This window comes from Ascaphus truei, chromosome 4 (genome assembly GCF_040206685.1).
Source record: "Ascaphus truei isolate aAscTru1 chromosome 4, aAscTru1.hap1, whole genome shotgun sequence".
NCBI classification, from domain to species: Eukaryota; Metazoa; Chordata; class Amphibia; order Anura; family Ascaphidae; genus Ascaphus; species Ascaphus truei.
The window spans coordinates 133,748,553-133,768,531 of NC_134486.1; the positions used below are offsets into that span (position 1 = coordinate 133,748,553).

Below are 19,979 nucleotides of genomic sequence, written 5' to 3' on the forward strand. Positions count from 1 at the left end.
AAACATACAGGAACTTTATTGCTCACCTTTCATACAAACAGCACACCTTCAACAGTTTTCTTTCACAGCTTGATAAATGTTTATGTACACAGTAAACCCAGCAAAAAGCATCATGTGGCTCTTGGTAAAGGCTTAATATTTAATATCACAAATCCAGTCAGGCTTTGTTTCCTGCAGCATCAATAAAGGACCTCTTTGGGCATGAACTCCTTCTGCCCAAATAGTAGTGCATTTCTTCTTCTTCAAAAAAAAAAATGAAATTAATGAAAAACAAACAAACAAAAAAAAAGAACCAAACCACTTTTCTTTAGTCAGTGGTATGAATTTCTGCACAAACTAAAAAAGGAAGAAATGTCTACTTACAGCCGGTTTCAAGTATTTGTTTTAGACCATCTTGGTTAGTTGGAGATGTTAGTGTGTAATTGAATATCTCCATGTATGCTAACTGCACTTGAAGTTCATAAATTTAGTTTGGTGACTATATCTCTCGTTGAAGCAGCATTCAGGACCCTTGGGGTTGAACATACAATGTGTTGCCTAAGGCAAAAAAGAGAAGGCTACAGAATGCAGTAGAGCTCACGAAATAGAGGTTAACCCTGTCAGGAAAGTTGTTTAACATTTATCGCTAATAAAGCATTTTATGAAAAAGATCACTACTGAATTCATAAACACACAGAACAGAGAAAAAAATGTGTATGTTTTAGCCCTCTAAAAATGACTACTACATACATGCCTTAATATACCAATAGTGAAACCACTGCTGTTAGGAAGGAGCCCGTTTGGTTATTACTGTGGGCAAATGAACACTGGGGGCAAGCACACAGCAACTCTGTCGGTTACTTAATCTTTTCTTTACATTTATTTGGAGATCTTCATTATAATTACACACAGCGTATACTCTTCAATTCAAACCCCCTCACTGGAACAGTTTTCTTTAAAATAAACTAGGATATGGCATAAGAAACAAAGTGAGATATGAACTTTATTCTTATACCATTTAAAATACTTTAACTTAATTCATTGTTTTAATATATCAATTTAACAATAACTGTTAAACTGTTACAATTTAATGTTTAACCTCTACTGCCAGTAGGGCCAGCCACATAAATGCACTGTAGGGGTGTATAGTTCTAAAATAATTAAATCAGTTCAAAAAAGGTTATTGTAATGCAGTACTGGATTGTAAGAAAGGTGTGTGAGGACTGAATGTTATCACTGCAAATTGTATTTCTCAAGAGGAAAAGCAGCTGTAGGGATACCATTTTATTTTGTAAAGGCCATGCATGTATCAGGCTATGCTTTTGCACTCAGGAGCAGAAATAAAGCCTGCAAGTTTGCACCTTAACACAAACTCATCTGATCAGGTTGTGGGTATCTATTACTTGAGCTCTACTGGAATTGGACCTTAAATAACCTTAACTAGTGTAGTGTTTACCTTGTCCAAAACCAGACTGGTTATACTGATAACCTCCATGTTGAAAGTGCTGTTCAAACTGACCCCCTTGATTATAGCTCTGTGCGCCTCGAGCACCCCAGCCTGAACCTTGGCCTCCTCTTCCACCACGGCCACCCCGGCCTCCTCTACCACCTCCTCGGTTGCCACCACGGTCATTGGGATGGCCACCATCTTGGTACCGGTTGTCTTGTTGATAGCCACTACCCTGGTATCCACTTCCCGAATAAGAGCCCTGATAGCCACCATACCCTCCACCGCCTTGATACCCTCCTCCGCCTCCTTGATATCCACCTCCACCTCCTTGATATCCACCAGCTTGAAATCCAGCATCGCGATAGCCACCATCTTGATAGCTACCTCCCCCACTGCTGCCAGCACTATCTGTCCATCCTCCTTGAACTTTGCTTCCTCTACCTCCTCTGCTCCCTTGGTCGTAACTCCCCCGGCCTCCTCCTCGTCCGCCACCTTGTTCATAACCACCGCGGCCGCCACCTTGTTCATAGCCTCCTCGGCCGCCACCTTGTTCATAGCCTCCACGCCCGCCACCTTGTTCATAGCCTCCTCGCCCGCCACCTTGTTCATAGCCTCCTCGCCCGCCGTACGACTGTTCATATCCCCCCCTTCCTCCACCTCTACCTTGTGGGGGACCATCTTGTCTCTTTTGCCAGGGAGGCATCTCTGGAGGCGGAGGCTCTATTTCATTAGGTCTTCCACCTCGGTCAGGTACTCTACCCATCATTACCTGCAATAGATATATTGATTATATTAAAACATCTGATTTAAAGAATTTGCCATACAAAAAACAACTTCAGAAGCCACAGGTGAATAGCCCTTTCTTCATCTGCCATTTCTATTTTATGTCTCATGTTAATAACCAACTGGAAAGCTATTCTCCATTAAAAAGGGTAATATTTGGAGGATTTTAGAGGCAAACAGAAGAGGGGGTTCACAGTTACAAATGTTGAAGAATTAAAACAATATGGTGAATTTGGTGAAATTCAAAAATCGGGCTAGCCTGCCAGTTAAGTTATGTTTAGGAAGTACCCGTGTTTAATTTGAAATTGGTTGAAAAATGTATAGAAGTGTCACAGACAACTCAAAGTTCGGCGAAATGTCAATTTTTTAAATGAAACATTACGAATAAAGCTGAAAATAATGAAATTAAATTTTTTATCAGACACGTACAAACGTAACAGTAATATGACTGTAATTAACATAACAGTAATTCACAAATTAAACAGTAATTAACATGTGATAATTTGGTTCGTAGTCTGTTCACTTCTGTTGCCCCAATACTTTGAGCAATGTATCTTTTGTTGAATCTGGGAATCTTTTACAATGATCTTCTACAACTTGAAGAACTGTTTTTGTTCTTCATCCTGTGTCAAAATCTTATTATACTCTTGAATAAGAGCTACACCATGCTCTGCAATATCATTCACTACTCTTTTTTTTTTTTTAATTATTATTAGGAACTCTCCATTCCTGGTGTAATCTTCATCGGTTGTCCAATCGTCTGTATTCTTCTGCAGGAAGTCATGAGAGATACTGAGCAAATTAAAGAAACTAAGAGTCTTCTTACTGATTAAGTCCTCCAGGCTTCAGCATTGAATGTTCGTTTATAGAAGTGCAGGCTGCTTTTGTGCTACTCCAGGACTTTTCTTCGCCAATGTTCTGACCATTTGACGTTTTGTAGCTACAGGAACTTCCAGTTTGTTAGTGAAGAAACTCAGTCCTACATTGTACTCACTAAGGTACCACAAGTGACAAAGTTACTTGTTTGTGGCAGCATCTGCAATTGCTTTGATGATAGAGTAGGAATACCTTCAACAGTTGTAGGTCATTATTTGGTGCTAAAACTGCAAGAGGTGAAGTAAGCCATGCCCTTGTGTAGACTAATGCAGTGAAGATGTTCACATCACGCAGACCTTCAGCTTCATTAGCTGTCAAATGAAACTGGCGTCTGAACATCCATATCTTTAGGGAATAGATATTTTCAAATTGCACCTTGCATTCTTCTTCTTTACACTTTTGTCTAGCTGCACTGTCTATTCTGTCTTTGGCCCTTTCTTCTTCCTGCACAAGTTGTCTATCAACTCTTCTCATATCCTCGTAAGCGATCTCTCTGTGCAATTAGAAAAGCTTTATCTACTTCTATGGAGATAAGATTCAGCGCGTCAGCATGTGCTATACCAAATAGAGAATTCAAACTCTTAAGAAAGTCTGTTTCTTTCTTTATTTCATTTCTTGTTTTGGCCCTCTTCTGCAGAGTTTTTCAGGGGGAAGAACAACATTTCTACTTTTGGAAGAATGTTTTTCTCCTGTGTAGTAGGAATTCTGGCTTTTCCCCAGAAGGCAAGCACGTCTTTTGTCACTAGTTTTGAACTCTCCCTAACAGTTTTCTGCACTGTTCTGTGGTGATGAAAAAACACAGAGAACACTTTCTGTTTAGAGGGCAACTTGTTTCCTGTGATTGACTCAGAAAATTCTCAGATTAACCAGATTCTTTCTTTTGATCGAGTACTAACTGCACTGCTAGCTGACGCCACTGTCGCCATTATTTTTAGTATTTGATTCTGAAAAAAACTAAAAAAAAAAAAATTAAGTTTAACTGAAAGAAGTTTCATAATAAATATGAATTGTAATTGCTAATATATTGATTTATGATGAGTACTATTGTCAACTTGAAACACAATGCATTATCAAATACATATAGCATACTGAAACTTTGATTGCATGGTGGCACCTCTAAATATTCTTTAATTGGGCAGACATTTTTCAAGAAGTAGTTTTACATTGAAATCGTGCACATGCACTTGTCTACATTCAGCTGAAAAGTACTTGGCACGGACATTCATTTTATCATGAACTCTTCTCCCCCCCCCCCAAAAAAAATAATAATACAGGAAACCATTTATTCACAGCAATGCTACAGTTAATGAAAACAGGTAATTAAAGTCTTGGGTTAGCAGCTGTGAGTATCAAAATTTTATGCAAAATCCATTCACACTTCAAATGCTGTTCTCTGCGCTGACTGTGGCAGTGTGATTTTACAAGATTCTTTGTAATTAATCAAGTGCATGGACTTTTTTTTAATTATTATTAATCACATGGAGTCTGCAGTGCAGTCTCTCTGAATGGGGTACAAAGTAATTGTGAGGTGTTCTTTATTTAGTAACCCACTCTACTGTCCAAGTGGCCAGCAACACATTACACTGTAAGCTTGTCTGGCATGCTTGTTGTATGATCGTTCTTCATAAATGTACAATTGCTACTGTTTGGTGTCATGCTGTGTGCAGTTAGTCTTTCGACCCCAATTTTAAAAAGCTTTCATATTTCAGGAAAATTTAGCTTTGTGGCAGTGACCCTGATGTCTCCTGTTAGGAGAAAACACTAGCTCACTTCCATTTTTTTTTTTTAACTATAAGAAACTAGCGTACAAAGCCCAGATCATTCATATATACAGATGCTGCAGGATCTTGTACAACTATTATATTTTTTTTTTTTTTGTAAGAAGGGGGTCTCTGGAACTGAACCACATAACAGCACGTAAGTATCTCAGTAAGCAGGGGACCCCGGAGTTGAAATCAACGCAGTTTAGCTCCAGAGAACCCCTGCTTCAAACCTTTTTATATAAAAAAAAATAAAAAAATGTGCCCCCAAGGGTTTTATAACGTTACCTTATTTATAGCACAGACAGTCTTTTCCCGGATTGTTCCGCTGCTAGTCCTCAGGATTTTTGACAAATCTTGCCGGGCCGCCAGCAGGTGAGCAGTGGAAATGGAGCCTTTCGTTGATAAGGCTGCACGTCTTGGCTGGTATACTTTTCCCAGTTTGTCAGCGTGATTCTGTTTAAAATGTTTGAATGAAGTTAAAACGAGAAGAGGGGGGAGAATTTTAAACTAACTTCTATACTTTAAAATAAAACCCAGTCTCTACAATTATAGCTCCCTATGTAATGGTGTTAATTGTATCCTAATGTATTTAAGACTCACGTCAACAAATGCAGGTCATAGCCAAATGAAAGAAAAAAAGGTTGGTTTCCATGCATGGTATTGAAATAATTTTGCAGATTATAGCCTTATGTCATGCCAATAATCTGTAAATCATTGTTGTGACAGTGATCATTTTCATTTGTTCCAATAACTTTATGTGAATGTAAATTGAGCTGTAGATTAGTTGCACATGGTTATACATTTTAAAGGATTAACAAGAACGTTCTTAATTGTTATATAAAACTTCCGAAAACTTACTGCTCTTTATGTGTAATATATTGAAACACCAGAAATTCAATTGCATCGATGGCAAATTGCAAAGATTATAGACTGGAGAATTGATAAACAGTTGTGGTTTATTTTCCAAGGCTTCTATGTCAGATTTGATGCAAAATAGTATAATTTGTTTACTTGACTCAGCTTTTGCCAGTTATCATCCTCCTCCACATTCCTTTTCATTATAGCCTTTTCTAATTTTAGTCTGTACCAGCCCTGCTTTGTAGTCAACTAATTGTTATCCTAATTATCCCTAGAAATAAAACGAGGAGAAGCTCAGTGAGTAAAGACACGGACTGGCACGGAGTTTGAAGCAGGGGAACCTGGTTCAATTCCCGGTGCCGGCTCCTTGTGACCTTGGGCAAGTCACTATATCTCCCTGTGCCTCAGGCACCAAACATAGATTGTAAGCTCTACGGTGTGGTACTGTTACTGTGTCTGCAAAATGTCTCTGTAAAGCGCTACGTAAACCTAGCAGCGCTATACAAGAACACATAATAATAAAAAGTAGCATAAGCATTTCATGCAAAATAGTGTACTCACACAGAGCAGTTACTTTAACATAATTTTTGCTGGTATTTCTTATTGTCAATATTTATAGTATTGTTAAAATAGAGCAGGTGGATGCAAGTTTAAAAAATATACTATGTGCCCAAATGTCTGAGGTACAGTAATGCTTTTAAATGTATGTGCTGAAAATCTTAGCATAACGATGATTGTACTCTAGAGCTCTTACCTTAGCTTTGTCCGACCAACCAAATGATTGTATAGTCACGTCCAAACGTTTAATTAACATTTTCCTTCGCACTTCATATTCATTGGATATGGCTTGGTTGATTGCTTCGATTTTTTCCTAGGTAAAGAACAGTTTTTTTTTTAAATTAACATGTGATGTCCCCCTGATCTAGGGTAAATGACCAGACTGGAACGTCCAAGAGCTCCTGTCACCTTTTGACCACAAAGTCAGTGCATGACGGTACAGATCAGAAGTTTAGCTTCACCACCCATGCTGTTTGGGTGGGATGAATCCAATGTGTAGTTCAAGGTATTGGGTTTGTGAAGTATTTACAGCATATTAGAGAAAAGGCTTTGGCTATATTTCCAATCATTAATGGAAAGGGCAGAGTTTTTAAAGAAGATCAGAGACATTTTGTAACGGAGCTCATCTTTTAATGAGCTCGACAAATGTTTAAAATTATTTTTCATCCTGAGTATAATGAAGGAGTTCTGAATGAAGTATGAAAAAAGTGTAAAGGCTGCTACAAGAAATACAAAAACAAAAGGAAGGATTTTTGGAAAACTAAAAGCTATGCCAAATGGGTCCCCTTGCACCATGTGCTAGTCAATTAAATGGTATTCATGCCCAAAATACTTAACTGCTTCTGGACCACAAACAAATGAAGCAACTGAATAGAGTAACAAGCTACTCACCACATGATTTCATAAATGCAGTTAGAAGTGAGTGGGGTTCAATGTTTAACAGAGACAGTGACCTACAGTATGTACCACCCAATTCATTTTCTTTCCACTCCTATTATCATTAAAGAAATGTTTTGATTTACATTTAACTACAAGCAGGAACCTCCTCCTTGAGTTTGACATACTAGCTAATGAAACCCACGACTAAAAAAAAACTGTACCATGCAAATTCACTGTGACTGCTGGTGGGGGGAGGCGAGGAGAGAAGGTGAAACATATTGTTTACCTCAAACATTAACTCACAGCCACTGCTATTCTTGCTTCACATAACACTACTTTTTAACTGGATAACGTGCATGTATTCAGGGTTGCCACCTTCTGTTCAACTATAACCCGCATATTTTTTTTTTATTATAATGTTTTTATTTATATATTTAACGGTCTTACCGTCTCCAGCAGCAGCATCATCATCTCCCCCTGCATGGTCCCATCAAGATGGACAGACAAAAAATGGGGGAGCACAGGTTGAGGGACTATACAGACGTGTGATATACTGCAATGGTATAAAACTTTGATGTGAAATGAGGTGTAAAATAACATAAACACTTATGTTCTTTTACACCTCATTTCACATCAAAGTTTTATACCATTGCAGTATATCACACGTCTGTATAGTCCCTCAACCTGTGCTCCCCCATTTTTTGTCTGTTTTTCTGTATACCAAGGATCCTGGATAGGTCCTTTTTGGGGTTTTGAGCAGCAGGAAGAGTTTCGGAAGTAGAGGGGACCTTTAAGTACTCTTTAAGGTTGTATTGTTCAATTACAAGGATTATATCACCCCATCACTATTCAGTTTAAGGTAGCGCCCGGGCTTTTCTGTACATCACTGTTCCCATCAAGATGGCTCTGCAAAGTCAAATGGCATTGTGTTGCCTGACAGCGGGACGTCACGGCTCATGGTAATGCCTCGTTGTCACGGCAACACACCATTCGACACCGCAAAGCCATCTTGTCGGGGCCATGTATGGGGAGATGCCGCTGGATGATGGCGTCGCAGGAGAAGGCAAGAGTTGAGGCCCTGCACGAAACATCCCAGCCAGCCCTGCAGTAACCCGGAGACTTCAAATCTCAACCCTTAGTCTCTGGGTCAAACTCGGAGTGGTTGTTCTGTGGATTAAGTAATGTCTGAGAATTTCTGTGTCACGTCCGCAGTGTAAATCACTACAGTCATCTTCATTTACTTCTGCAAAGACAGGTAAAACTGCCCTGATTCAGCTGGAGAGCAAACCATCCAAGGACAAAAGAATATTAAGGACAATATCAGGTTTGATAGGTGAAATATAGCCAATTTAAAACTTGTACTTATCGTACAAAGATAATTATTGTTAAATATCGTAAACAAATTATTATCTCGGCTTGAAGTCACTTACTCACCCAATGGGTCGGTCCCAATGTCTTGCTTAGGAGAGGCTTTCCTACGTGATTAGGTGGCACTTTCGATAGAGTTTCCTTTAACTAGAAGAAATATATATGTATATATTAAACATTGATATTTATGTATTACTAACAGGGTAAGCAGCAATATACTTGACATACACAATAGGTCCATGTTCAGAAGAGCTGAAGAAGATCTAAACTTTAAGTGCAAAGGCACAAAGATGTAAAGTATTTAACCCGAAATCCCATGGCGTTTGGCTTTTAAAGTAGAAGGCTAAAGTTCAGTGACATTTTATGAAAATAATGTGCATATGTTATAAACAGTTGTTTTATTTAAATAAAGAACAAGGTTTCTAAGAGTGTAGCCTACAAAGAAAGTGCTTGAATATTTAAATCAATAGCTCTTCTGTTAAAGCCAGTTGCAGTAGTTATGGTCCCTTTCATTCAATCCATTTTGTTAAACGTAAAGCTGTACGTAAAGTGAACTGGGAAAAATGTGACACCAAGGTGAGAAAATGTATACGGTGGAGTTAAATAATTAGAGCATTCTGAGCAGGTGAATTTAAAATAAGAGCAGATGATTTTAAAGTGGAACTGTTCCATCCCTTTAATTAAACAGGACATAATCATCACCAACAGTTCATCAGCAAAGATTTGTGTAACATATACTGTAGCAGCCAAGACTTCTGGGGTGGTTTGTTATTACATATCACTTACAGCACATATGTAATCATATTATATTTCTGAAAAGGACATGCATATGTAACACTTTCACCTAAGTCTGTGTCATCGCTAGAGAAAATTAATTATATTACCACCTACTTAAAAAAAAATAATAAAAAAAAAAGAATTCTGCGCAATGTCTGGATCTGATTTATAGCCGGTTGCTTAAAGGAGCAATCCATGCAACATCCATGTATTTTTTTATTTTTTAACATTTAAATAAATCAGTAATGTAGTATTAAATACATACTACATTTTGATTCAACTCTTAATGCCATTTTTAACGAGTTTTAATATACTGAGCATCCTTTAATTTCTATAGCAGGCTTTAGCACACCCCCCAGCACTGCAAGATCTTTGCAACCCTTTCCTGTTTGTGATAATTTGTATCCAATATTCCCAGCAGTTTGAGCAGCAAACTGTAACAATAGATAATGTCACCTTAGTAATACAAGGATACATTGTAGCTGCAGAGTTAAACTGACTTAAGGATTGACACTGAAAGGCAGCCATTTAGTGAACCTCAGAGGATCTACGTGATCGATCACAGGAGAATGTATCGATTGGCAGCTTAGGTAATTAGTTTTCAGTAAAGGCTGTGTGAATTACAACAAGAAACAAAATGAAAAATCCTTTTTTAAAATGCCGCATGGACCCTCTTTAAGATGTACTCCTAATAGAATCTTGTTATACACAGCCAAATGAAACCTTACCTTTTTCTCAATTCCACTAAAGAATTGGAACATGGTTATGTTTGCTGGAGGTTTGGACATCCCCAGGGACATGCATATGCTCTTGAGTTCCTTAAAGACCTCGCTGCCTGCAGTGTCGTCTTCTTTCTTTGGAGGAACGTTCACGCACAGCATTCTCGCAGTTTCCAGTTCCGAAATGAGATATGCTACGAAAAGCCAAAAACATAATGAAAAGCAGATAAAGGGGTATAGGAATAATTTGCGGCTAGTGGAGACAATGCTGTAATAGATGTTTAAATTGTCATTCTAATTGCATCCTCCAAATAAAGATACGATTCAGAACTGCAACGCAAATAATTATTTAGCCAAAACAATGCTGTCACAAACGTGTTTTCTAGCTGGCAAAGGAGGAATCATTCAACATACATATGTATTTACAGTATATACACACACAACTAAATAAATAATAAATATATATATTTATATATATCCGTCTAGAGACGAATTGCACCTCAAAGGGAGCAGTATGATATCATAGGCATTACTGAAACATGGTGGGATGAAACGCATGACTGGACAGTTAATTTAGAGGGTTATTCCCTTTTTCGAAAGGATCGAAAAATAGAAGGGGAGGTGGAGTATGTTTATATGTTAAACCAGATCTAAAACCTATTATAAAGGGATGATGTTTATGAAGGGTATGATGAAAATGTAGAGACTTTGTGGATAGAAATTAGCAGTGGAGGTAAAAGTATAAAGAAAATGTTTGTGGGAATATGCTATAAACCACCAAATATCTGTGAGATTGAGGAAGCTAAAATACTTTTGCAAATGGAGAAGGCATCAAAACTGGGTCATGTTTGCATAATGGGGGATTTTAATTATCCAGGCATAGACTGGGGAAATGAGATTAGCATTACGACAAAAGGAAACAGGTTTTTGGGGGTGATTAAAGAATTATATGACCCAAATTATTGGGGAACCAACCATGAGAGGGGCAATACTGGATTTGGTCATATCAAACAATGTACAGGCATACCCCACATTAACGTACGCAATGGGACCGGAGCATGTATGTAAAGCGAAAATGTACTTAAAGTGAAGCACTACCTTTTTTCCACGTATTGATGAATGTACTGTACAGCAATTATCATATACGTGCATAACTGATGTAAATAACGCATTTGTAACAGGCTCTATAGTCTCCCCGCTTGCGCACAGCTTCGGTACAGGTAGGGAGCTGGTATTGCTGTTCAGGACGTGCTGACAGGCGCATGCGCGAGCTGCCATTTGACTATTGGGCGATATGTACTTACTCGTGAGTGTACTTAAAGTGAGTGTCCTTAAAGCGGGGTATGCCTGTAGAAGTTATACCCAAATGTTCCAGGACTTGAATATTTGTTAACAGTGATCATAACATGGTCTCATTTGAAATAAATGATCAAAAAACAGATTACTTGGGTTCAACAAAGACTTTAAATTTTAGAAAGGCAGATTTTAATCAACTGAGGTCTAATCTACAAGTAAAACACTGGGATGATGTTTTTGCAGGGGAAAATGTAGAAGATAAGTGGGCAGTCTTTAAAACATTGCTAGAAAAGCACACATATCAGTGTATACCCTTGGTACTAAGTATAAAAGAAATAAGTCAAAACCAATGAGGCTAAATAAACAGGTAGGGGAGGAAATGGACAAGAGGAAGGCGTTTAGATTATTTAAGATCAGAAAGGACGGAGACATCGTATCAGAATTATAAGGAATGTAACAAAAATTGCAAAAAAGGGCAATCAAATTAGCAAAAATGGATAATGAAAAAAGGATGGCAATAGAAAGTAAGGTCAACCCTAAAATGTTCTTTAAGTAACTTAATAACAAAAAAATTAGAAAAGAAAATATAGGACCCTTTCAGTGTGAGATGGGTAGGCAGATTATTGGAGATAAGGAAAAAGAAGCGGTACTAAACAAATTCTTTGCCTCTGTGTTTACCAGGGAAGAATCAAGTTCAATAGTTGTGCCGCAGGAGGAAGCCACAACCTCCATATTAATGAACAATTGGTTAACTGAGGAAGAAGTTCATAAGCGACTTGAAAAAATTTAAGTAAATAAGGCACCTGGCCCCGATGGCATACATTCAAGAGTTCTCAAGGAGTTAAGCTCCGTAATAGCCAAACCATTATATTTAATATTCAAGGACTCCATTTCCACAGGCTCAGTACCACAAGATTGGCGTAAAGCAAATGTGGTGCCTATATTAAAAAAAGGGAGCTAGATCACAACTGGGGAATTACAGACCTGTAAGCCTGACTTCAATAGTGGGGAAACTACTTGAAGGTTTAATATGGGATAATATTCAGGAATACCTAATGGAAAACAAAATTATTAGTAATAGTCAGCATGGATTTATGAAGGATAGATCATGCCAAACTAACCTTATTTGTTTCTTTGATGAGGTAAGTAGGAATTTAGACCAGCGTAATGCAGTGGATGTGGTCTACTTAGATTTTGCAAGGCTTTTGATATGGTTTCACACAAGAGGTTGGTTTACAAAATAAAGAAAATTGGACTCAGTAATAATATATGCACCTGGATTGAAAACTGGTTAAAAGGACAGACAGAGTGTTGTCATAAATGGAACTTTTTCAGGTTGGGCTAAAGTCGTGAGTGGAGTACCTCAGGGATTGGTACTGGGACCCCTGCTTTTTAACTTGTTTATTAAAGACCTTGAGGTTGGCATCGAGAGCAAAGTCTCCATCTTTGCTGATGATACTAAATTGTGTAAGGTAATAGAATCAGAGCAGGATGTAATTTCTCTTCAGAAGGACTTGGCAGATGAGGTTTAATACAGATAAATGTAAGGTTATGCATTTGGGATGCAAGAATAAAAAGGCGAATTACAAATTAAATGGGGATAAATTGGGGGAATCCTTGACGGAGAAGGATTTAGGAGTGCTTGTAGACAGCAGGCTTAGCAATAGTGCCCAAAGTCATGCAGTAGCTGCAAAGGCAAACAAAATCTTATTTTGCATCAAACGGGCAATAGATGGAAGGGAAGTAAACATAATTATGCCCCTTTACAAAGCATTAGTAAGACCACACCTTGAATATGGAGCATAATTTTGGGAACCAATCCTAAGAAAATACATTATGGAACTAGAGAGAATGCAGAGACAAGCCACCAAATTAATAAAGGGGATGGACAATCTAACTTATGAGGAGAGGCTAGCTAAATTAGATTTATTTACATTAGAAAAGAGGCATTTAAGAGGGGATATGATAACTATATTCAAATATATTCAGGGACAATACAAGGAGCTTTCAAATGAACTATTCATCCCACGGGCAGTACAAAGGACTCGGGGCCATCTCTTAAGGTTGGAGGAAAGAAGATTTCACCAGCAACAAAGGAAAGGGTTCTTTACAGTAAGGGCCTGTTAAAATGTGGAATTCATTACCCATGGAGACTGTGATGGCAGATACAATAGATTTGGTAAAAAAAAAAGGTTGGACATCTTTTTAGATAGGAAAGGTATACAGGGATATACCAAATAAGTATACATGGGAAGGATGTTGATCCAGGGATTAATCCGATTGCCAATTCTTGGAATCAGGAAGGAATTTATTTTTCCCCTTATGAGATATCATTGGATGATACAACACTGGGGTTTTTTGTTTGCCTTCCTCTGGAACAATAAGTATAGATATAGGATAAAGTATCTTGTCTAAATTTAGCATAGGTTGAACTTGATGAGGTTGAAAAAATACAAACGTCCATCTACTATGTAACGATACACACACACACACACACACACACACACACACACACACACCCTCCTAGTGTATTAAAGTTTCAACAATTTTAATAGGACTGGAACAATATAAAATGCGCACTCACAAACATAGCTAGAACATCAGCATTTATGAGAATAATCTAAAACCCGGCACTGCAGCACGGATCCAGCTGAGCTTCTGTTGCAATAGGTGCCTATTGCAAACCGGACTTGGAACCTCCACTCTCACTCTGTGAACCGGATGTGCGCCATTCAGTTGCAGCTCCTCCGGCTACAGGCACTCCAACTCTAGTTGTCCCGGCTCACTCTTGGCTCCTTGCGGTGTGGATCCGCTGCTTTGGCTGCCCTCAGATGTAAATGGTTTTCCGTTCTAGCGTCTCCGTGTGTTGCGCAATAAAATCAATAATTACTGCACTTGCCACTTCAAACACACCCTGGACAACTAGAGGTGGAGTGCCTGTAGCCGGAGGAGCCTATTGCAACAGAAGCTCCGCTGGATCCGTGCTGCAGTGCTGGGGTTTGAGATTATTCTCATAAATGCTGATGTTCTAGCTATGTTTGTGAGTGCACATTTTATAATGGTCCAGTCCTATAAAAATTGTTGAAACTTTAATACACTAGGAGTGTGCCCGTTTTCTTTTTTTCTCTAGATATCCTTGATGGATTGGTGATCCTTGAATTCAGGCTGCAAAGACTCTGAAAGACTGTACGGGGACTGATTTTTTCATATGATTACTTTTTATATACTTTTTTTGGTATTAATTCATATTTTTTCATTGAGTGGTTTTATATTGTGTTAAAAGTTTTTTTAATTAGTGTATTTTAGTAGTCTGCACTTACTCCACTGTCTTGTTGGTCAGTACTAGCTTATATTATTATTTCAGCAAGCGATTCATCATGGCTGTATAGGTTATAACATTTTAGGATTATAGTAGGCGACACACACACACACACACACACACACACACACACACGTCTAAGACAGGTCTGCAACCCTGCATTTCAACCATTATCACCTAGCATACAGTGCTCCCACTGCAGCAAGGGATTCTGGGAAATGACATGCAAATGAGCACACAATGGGTCACCTTTTGCCTGGAATATCCATTCACATTGAGCCCATTTAAGCACAGCATGGGACTAGCAAAGCAATTCAAACCATTTATGCTATCTGCCAACGGTGGAGGTTTTTTGTTGCCTTTTTCACCCACCATAACTTAAAATGTATATGGTAAACCTACACAGCCTAGAAATATTGCAAAGCAAGTATAAACCAACCTCACACTGATACACATCAAGGTTGAAACATGTTTGAGTGGTTTGACTTGCTTTGCTAGTCCCATGCTGTGCTTAAAAGTGTGTGAACAGCAATACATTTGCTTAAATTGGCTCCATGTGAATGGATATTCCAGGCAAAAAGGTGACACATTGTGTGCTCATTTGCATGTAATTTCCCAGAATCCCTTACTGCAGTGGGAGCACTGTATGCTAGGTAATAATGGTTGAAAGGCGGGGTTGCAGACCTGTCTAAGGCCTGGGACATAGTAACTTGAAGCTCGCTGAGGCGCGCTCCTGCTCTGCCTCCTGAAAATTGAGCTTTTTCCTGTCCTTGCAGGCGAGGCAGTGAGCGCGCTCTGGGGGCGGAGGCGTGCCAGGAGGCGGAGCGGGAGGCGGGGCTAGTCCCCCGCTTCCATTGGATGGGAGTGGTCACGTGACCGCTACTCCGCTTCCCTGAGCGCCAAATTTGAAACTTCCCTGTCTGTTCCAATTTTGTGAGCCTCAGCACGCATCAGCGCGCATGCGGAAGGGGAAACTATAGCCGCGCTGATGACAGATGCAGGGGGTTTGTGCATCTGCTCAGCGCGGCTCAGCGAGCTTCCATTCACTATGTCCCAGGCCTAAGACTTGTGAATGTGCTCACAAGTGATATTCTTTATTGGCTATATGCTAACGGTGGAGGTTTTTTGTTGCTTTTTTCACCCACCATAACTTAAAAATGTGTGTGTGTGTGTGTGTGTGTGTGTGTGTGTGTGTGTGTGTGTACCCTCTTTCAATTCTATGGTTTTACATATCAGGACATAATAACAATCATCTGTTCCTTAGCAGGTCTTAAAATTAGGTTAATACAACCTCAGATGAACAACAACATATGACATATTACACTGTGTCATGATTTATTTAACAAAAATAAAAGCCAAAGAACATTTAATAAATAATATGCTTAAAATAACCAATTATACAAGTATACTTATTCATACTAAAACTCAGCAGAAAAAAATAAATAAAACAAATTATAGAATATATCAGTAGACGTGACAACATAAAATGAACAAAAGGACACATATGAACAGATATATAGTGGATACTATGTTAAAATTGCACCCAGATCTATATCCACAAGACCACCAAGCGGAACAAGTGTTTTAACAGCATGAATCCACTGTGTCTCCAATCTGTATATTTGTAATATTTTCAGGTTTGTTTTGCTGAACATATTACAAATATACAGAAAGGTTTTCAACATAATTTGTCCAAGCATTTTTCAGAATTTCATGATTGTAATCCTGCAGGCATTCTTTGTGTAGGAATTGACATATTACCACATAACTGGAGAGGAGGGGACACTATAAATGCAATTTCCAGATTGGAGACAAAGTGGATACATGCTGATAAAACACTTGTTCCGCTTGGTCTTAATGTGGATATAGATCTGGGTGCATTTTTAACATAGTATCCACTATACAGTATATCTGTTCATGTGTGTCCTTTTGTGTTGTCACATACATTATATATATATATATATATATACATATATATATATATATATTTCTGCTGAGTTTTAGTATGAATAAGTATAATTATATAATTGGTTATTTTAAACATTATTTATAAAATGTTCTTTTGCTTTAGTTAATTTTATATGTTATGGGTTCTTAATCTTATAATGTCTGCACCCTAACCTGTATGGGGCTCTTATCTGGTTGGTACAGGTAAACCCCATTATAGCGCGGTTCTCGGGGGCCACCCGATCCGACCGCGCTACAAACGGGGTCGTGCTAATTAAATAAATAAATTAAACAAATTTAAAAATGGCCGCCGCGCCCGGGGTTCCGTGTCTACAGAGGGGGGAGAGCTGGGATCGCATCATCGCACTGTGCTGCACTGTGCTACTCCTCCCTCCTCCCCAGCAGTCAGAGAGCTGCAGGCAGTGCTTGGAGAGTGCGAGGCTCAGGGCTGCAGCCTCCTCTCCATGGCAATTTTACTCACATGTCCACTGATCACCCGCACAGCAGCTTCTCCTGCTCTCACTCGCAAACTTTTCAGGGACGCCGAGGGAGCCTGCCCTGTCTTAGAAGAGAACTGTGTGTCTGTGTGTCTGTGTTCCTGATAGCTTCTCCTGCTCTACACCACAGACATTCTATCCTGTGTGTGGGGGTGGGTTAGGGGGAGAGGGAGAGTGTGTGTGTGTGTGCAGTGTGCAGTGTCCTGTGAGTGTGTGTGCAGTGTGCAGTGTCCTGTGTGTGTGCAGTGTGCAGTGTCCTGTGAGTGTGTGTGCAGTGTGCAGTGTCCTGTGAGTATGTGCAGTGAGAGTTTGTGCAGTGAGAGTGTGTGCAGTGAGAGTGTGTGCAGTGAGAGTGTGTGCAGTGAGTGTGTGTGCAGTGAGTGTGTGTGCAGTGAGTGTGTGTGCAGTGAGTGTGTGTGCAGTGAGTGTGTGTGCAGTGAGTGTGTGTGCAGTGAGTGTGTGTGCAGTGAGTGTGTGTGCAGTGAGTGTGTGTGCAGTGAGTGTGTGTGCAGTGAGTGTGTGTGCAGTGAGTGTGTGTGCAGTGAGTGTGTGTGCAGTGAGTGTGTGTGCAGTGAGTGTGTGTGCAGTGAGTGTGTGTGCAGTGAGTGTGTGTGCAGTGAGAGTGTGTGCAGTGAGAGTGTGTGCAGTGAGAGTGTGTGCAGTGAGAGTGTGTGCAGTGAGAGTGTGTGCAGTGAGAGTGTGTGCAAAAAAAATGTAAAAAAAAAATGTAAATGTTTTTTTTTTTTTTTTTTTAAACGGGAGCCACGTGAAAACCGCGTTATAACCGATTCGCGTTATAACGGGGTTTACCTGTATAGATGTTCCGATTTGTGACCAATCACGGCGGAGTTCAATCCACTTAAGATCCCCACACAGGAGTGACTGCATACCCCTTGAAAAAGTCTGTTAAGACGAAATGCGTAGGGCTACGGTAGTCTTGTCGCCAAAATTTTACTAGCCTTCTTTGGCTGCATGCCTTATTCAAGGAAACTGAAACTTTAATCAAAATCCTCGGGCTGATTGCACCATCAGATTCTTCCGGATAACATACTGTAGGTGTGAGTTGACCATCATCGCGCAAACACAGCGAGAGTTTGTGGCTGAGGAGGCAGAGGACTGGAGCACAAGTGTCGGATAACAGACGGCGTCTCAGTGATCGTGCAACGGATCTTGCGGTTACTCGTTCCTTTATTGCAGTCAAAGACTAGGATTTTGTCCGGATATGTCCATCATTTTCTACCACTTCGTAAGTAAAATCTGTGATTGTGCTGTGTGTCACTAAATATACCTTACTTCATTATATTTGGCTATTTTTCTCATTTATAGGTCTTACCCCGTTTTGGACTCTACAGATTGGACTTTCATTACACCATATCCCTACAAATGTTTATTAGCTTAAACATTGTTTGCACCCTTTATTTTTTCATATAATATATACATACACACAAACAGTATGAATATGAAAAAAAGTTTATGCGGAGAAAGAATTCAAGGAAATGCATTATCTGAGCTAGTGATGAATAAACTGAATGCTCATTTTCTAAAATGTCCACCCTTTGCAGCGCTGTCAATGGACACTCAAATCCATTGTACATCTCAGAAACATGAAGAAAGGACACAAAAGCACACCAGGAATAAGTACACAGCATTGAATCCAGATTTAAAAAAAAGTAACTTCAGCCACTTACAATAAAAAAGCAATAGTAGACATCCACAAGACAGTTTTAAAAGGTCCATAACATTCATTGTCAGCCTCAGTAGGACCCTGCTCGCTGTAATCTCTCAGGGACCAATTTCACCAGACCACGTATGGACTCCAATGCTTGTCGGTATTCCACGGGACCGCAAGTAAAACAACGTGACCTCTACACGGTTCGCACAATTTGTGCTTCACCAGGGGGTCACGTTAATAGGTCACTAGCCCTCTATATTTACATAACTTTATTAACCACATGTACCAAACAAATGGGAGATCCAATTGGCAATCAAAAATGATATATGAAGGAAATCCCTAAATTAAAATACATTTTTATTGACTTAAAGTCCTAGTAACCCTAGAGTCCCACAGAGTGCTGGCCACAAACGTTATGGACCTTTAAAAAATTTTGTGGATGTCTACGATTACTTTTTTTTTAAATTGTAAAGTGGCAGATGTTGACCTTTTTTGTTAAAAATCTAAATACAATATAGTATACTTATTACAGGTGCATTTGTGTAATTTCTTTGTTTTTGAGCTTATATTCATAAGACATTAAAGGAAGGGATACATTATTTTTGTCATCTCCATACAAGGCTTCAAGATAGAGGCCCTAAATAATATAAATATGACATCTAAATTAAATGCACCTTTGTTGTTCTACCATGTACTTAACTGCAATCACTAGGGCTTTATTTAAAACAATCCTTTTGTTTGAAGTTTTCATTATACAGTTTAGGTAATTTTACTTTAGTAAATGTAGTAATTTTTAAAGTTTGAGTACTCCGAAAATTGATTTTTATAAGTTTCTCTAACAGAAAGAGAAGTTAAGTAAAACAAGGCAACAACAGTCCTCTGAATACAATGCCCAAAGTCTCAAAACTTCTCTGTCAAGTAATTTTAACTGGATTACAGAAAGACAGTCATAATTTGTTCAGGAAGAAAGGCTTATTTTGTACATCCTATTCCATGTCAACGACGGACAGCAGGGGGAAAAAGCATTGGTCATTCAGGTGAACAACAACAAAGCCAAACATGCAACTTACAGAGCAGAAGGAGGCAGTTCTTTTTGTCAAGAAGGCGTTTAGTGACATCTCCTGATGTTAGACTATTATATGGGCAGTTCATTTCGGACAGAAGGCCGCTTATCTCTAGTTGGAATCCTTCTGATTCGGCAGGGCCTGTGATGGGGAAAAAAAAAAATGAATAAGAGG

The 19,979-nt window shown here is 39.0% G+C and overlaps 1 protein-coding gene across 2 annotated transcripts in view; it reads right to left on the minus strand.

Moving 5' to 3' along the window:
* Nucleotides 1–19,979, minus strand: part of FAM98A (family with sequence similarity 98 member A) — a 25,362-nt gene continuing 5,383 nt past the window's right edge. For both annotated transcript variants that reach the window (XM_075596627.1, XM_075596628.1), the window contains exons 3-8: nt 19,812–19,946; nt 10,020–10,204; nt 8,581–8,661; nt 6,464–6,580; nt 5,137–5,304; nt 1–2,198 (exon numbers count right to left, since the gene is read on the minus strand). In XM_075596627.1, coding sequence (XP_075452742.1) covers nt 1,416–2,198; nt 5,137–5,304; nt 6,464–6,580; nt 8,581–8,661; nt 10,020–10,204; nt 19,812–19,946 — 1,469 coding nt within the window. In that variant the 3' untranslated portion in view covers nt 1–1,415. The remainder of the gene's footprint in view (nt 2,199–5,136; nt 5,305–6,463; nt 6,581–8,580; nt 8,662–10,019; nt 10,205–19,811; nt 19,947–19,979) is intronic.